The sequence below is a fragment of the Cibotium barometz genome, chromosome 1, assembly GCF_041138505.1.
Source record: "Cibotium barometz isolate CiBa-2024 chromosome 1, ASM4113850v1, whole genome shotgun sequence".
NCBI classification, from domain to species: Eukaryota; Viridiplantae; Streptophyta; class Polypodiopsida; order Cyatheales; family Cibotiaceae; genus Cibotium; species Cibotium barometz.
Window position 1 is genome coordinate 73402007 of NC_141046.1, and position 2921 is coordinate 73404927.

The 2921-nt window shown below is 43.5% G+C and overlaps 1 protein-coding gene across 4 annotated transcripts; it reads left to right on the forward strand.

The window, feature by feature from the left end:
• Positions 1-551: 551 nt before the first annotated feature.
• On the forward strand, positions 552-1932 carry NDHS (NAD(P)H-quinone oxidoreductase subunit S). 4 transcript variants are annotated; one of them, XM_086805951.1, is made up of 3 exons: positions 552-1109; positions 1212-1405; positions 1642-1932. In XM_086805951.1, the coding sequence occupies exons 1-2, from the start codon at positions 633-635 to the stop codon at positions 1377-1379; spliced, it is 645 nt and encodes a 214-aa protein (XP_086662077.1). In that variant the 5' UTR covers positions 552-632; the 3' UTR covers positions 1380-1405; positions 1642-1932. The 4 variants fall into 4 exon arrangements, with proteins under 4 accessions (XP_086662077.1, XP_086662087.1, XP_086662094.1 ...); XM_086805961.1 differs by lacking the exon at positions 1212-1405; XM_086805968.1 differs by lacking the exon at positions 1642-1932 and having other exon boundaries at positions 553-1109; positions 1199-1355.
• The last annotated feature ends 989 nt before the right edge of the window (positions 1933-2921 follow it).

A 2921-nucleotide genomic window follows, 5' to 3' on the forward strand; every position in this document is an offset into this window, starting at 1 on the left:
TTTACAAAAACCGATAAAATTCATAAGTTTTTAGTTAGAAAAATCGGTCAATAATGAGATTTTGAATTTTGTGCTCCACCTTGTCTTTTTTCTCACTGGCTAGGGAAAAAAGTTTCTCTAGCACTACTCTTGATGACGTTCCACTCGATTTTATAACCTCCACATGCACTTTCTTGTGATCTCAAAGTTTGTACATCTATAATGCTCTAACGATGACAATTGGACTAGTAAAGTTTTTTTTAAAGTAAAAAAATATTATTTTTGGTTAACAAAGAAGATCATATAGTAGCACCTTAGGAATAATAGAGTCAAACAACAATCGATTACATATTAACCATGGACAACCAAGGCACAAGGAGAGGAGAGAAAAAAGAAATCTTGGATTTCTAAAAAATAAGAGAGAAAAATCCCCCACTTTGTATTCCAATTTGACCTTATGTATTCCGGCTTCCATTCTTGCGTTTTGATTCTTAATGTCGTTTACAAAAGCGAGGGTTGAGTAGTTTATTTTTATGTGTGAACCGTGACCAAATATATATGGTCCGCGCCTTACATGACTTGTGTGGTTCAGGTAAAGACACCTATCTTCTACAACCACCACCCCTTTACATGTGATTCTCTCAATCGAGCCGATGCTACCCTACTGCAGTTGCGCTGCTCTTTTGCGCAGAGGCGGCAGCTCCTACTTGGGCGTGGGCCTGCCTCAGCTCCAGCTGCAGCGGAATTCTTTCTGCTTGGCTCCCAATGTCGTGGTCATCAGATCTGAGAAGGCCGACATCTGGCAGCTCCTGGGAGGCCGCCGCGGCTTGCCTGGCGGCGAAGACAGCCTGAAGAATGAGCGTCAGAGCAAGGTGTTGTTTGAATCCCTGGTAGAAGTACCGGCAGCAGCAGTAGCGTCGAAGCAAGAAGCAAAAGAGGAAAAAAATGCAGCGCAGCCAGGCGCGGATGGCGGGTTTGGAGGGGAGAACGGGTTTGAGAAAGAGATGATGGGGCTGACGGGGGGTTTTCCCGGCGGCGAGAGGGGCCTAAAGAGGTTTATCGCGGAGAACCCCCTTCCCGCCGCCGCCGTTAAAGGAGGAGGTACGACGACGACGATGCAACAATTGCAGGTGAAGCCCAGAGCCCCACCCCCTCCCCTCCTTATGCCTGGAATGACAGTGATTGTGAAAAACCCCTCCAACCCTTTCTACATGTACAGCGGGATTGTGCAGAGGGTCTCTGATGGGCGCGTGGGAGTGCTGTTCGAGGGCGGCAACTGGGATAAATTGCTCACCTTCTACCTCCAGGAGCTGGAGCGTACACCCAAGGGCCCCCCCATGACCAACCCAAAATCTGCAATTCTTCTCGAGACGAGGCCCCCACCGTCTCGACCTCGCTGATTGATTCTCTCTCTCTCTCTCTCTCTGTAAGTAATTCTTCTACTACTGGCAATACAAATGTCGTCTCTCCCTCTCCCTCTCTCTCTCTCTCTCTCTCTCTCTCTCTCTCTCTCTGTGTGCGCAACAGCAAGCTTAAGATGTATACTCATACGTAGCTGCCAAATGAAGTATCAGACAGAAAGGCAAGATTGTAATTATTAGCTATTATGTAAAATGGGTGGTGCATCTCCTTTTTGCTTATTTCGGATTGAAAATCATCTAGGTATATACGACCTTCACGTGTCGAGGGAGCTGGAATTCAAGGGAGAATCAAAGCAGGTCAACTGGTCGTTTACCACTTGCAGCTGCAAAATGTTGCCGAATGGGTTTTTAACGAAGGCTAGATTGTTTCTATTCATCAGGGTAGCTTAAGCACCATTACTGTGTGTGTCACAGAGAGAGAGAGAGAGAGAGAGAGAGAAAGAGAGAGAGAGAGAGATTGAAATTGACACACATGCTGCATAAGCACATGGACATGTATTGCTTGATTTAATAACGTATCTCTTATTGTTGATATATGACTGTAGCCAAGAGGTTTTGTTGTTCTCTGAGGTTGCGCTGGCATTAGTTAGTGTGGTAATGCAGGATAGCGACGCATGGTCGATTGAGATCGGCTTACGGGATACCACCGCATGTGATTAGTCAAGATGTTAATATACTTTTCTAAGCCTCATTATTTCTGGGAATTGGTTTTAATGATGTTGGATACTCCTCTCCCACCATCAAGATGCTTCACATTTGTTGTGGTTTAAGGAAGTGCACCATGCCAATTATGGAACTACTTTTTTTGAACAATAAAGTATATATATTAACTATTAAAGTCTGATCATCAACATACATCACACCCACACCCAACTTTCTCACAACCTCCATCACCCCACATCCACCCTATTCTAATCCTTTTTTAATCTCGTTTAGAATTTTACAAAAGAATTCCTATATATCATATTCACATAAAAAATTGGATTGATCCCAAGAAATCTGATAACCCAATGGTAAACAAGCCTCCATCATAGCCTCAGTAGTGCAGCCTTGGGGAGATTGTTTTTCCAACAACCCTCTGTGTTTTGACCACACCTTAACAACAGGTCTTGTCACAAAAGTATGATCCACTTGCTTTTCCTTCCGGTACCATCTCTGTGTTTTGGGCCCAAATTTGGGAGGCCTTTTCTTCTTAATCCAGCATCTCACCTGTAGCTAACAAGTCCGCATTAGGGAGTAACCCCAAGTATGCATGAAGCTCAACCAATATAAAAGGGGCATAATTATGAGATATTCCTCTGTAAGTTCTGAATCAACACATCCAACTCCACATACCAGGTTTTTTTTACATTACAAATAGACCAACAAATGCAAATACATTTATACATCAGCTTAGCATCCTACAGTCCAAATCCTGATCATCTAGGTATATACGATCTTCAAGAACACTATATCATTTTTGTTGGTCCAAATTTCCCATAGGATGCAAGCTCTAATAATGTTAGAAACCAATCCATTGCA

Excerpts from the sequence above, each read along its gene's own strand:
- NDHS (XM_086805941.1), top strand. The coding sequence starts at position 633 with ATGCTACCCTACTGCAGTTGCGCTGCTCTTTTGCGCAGAGGCGGCAGC.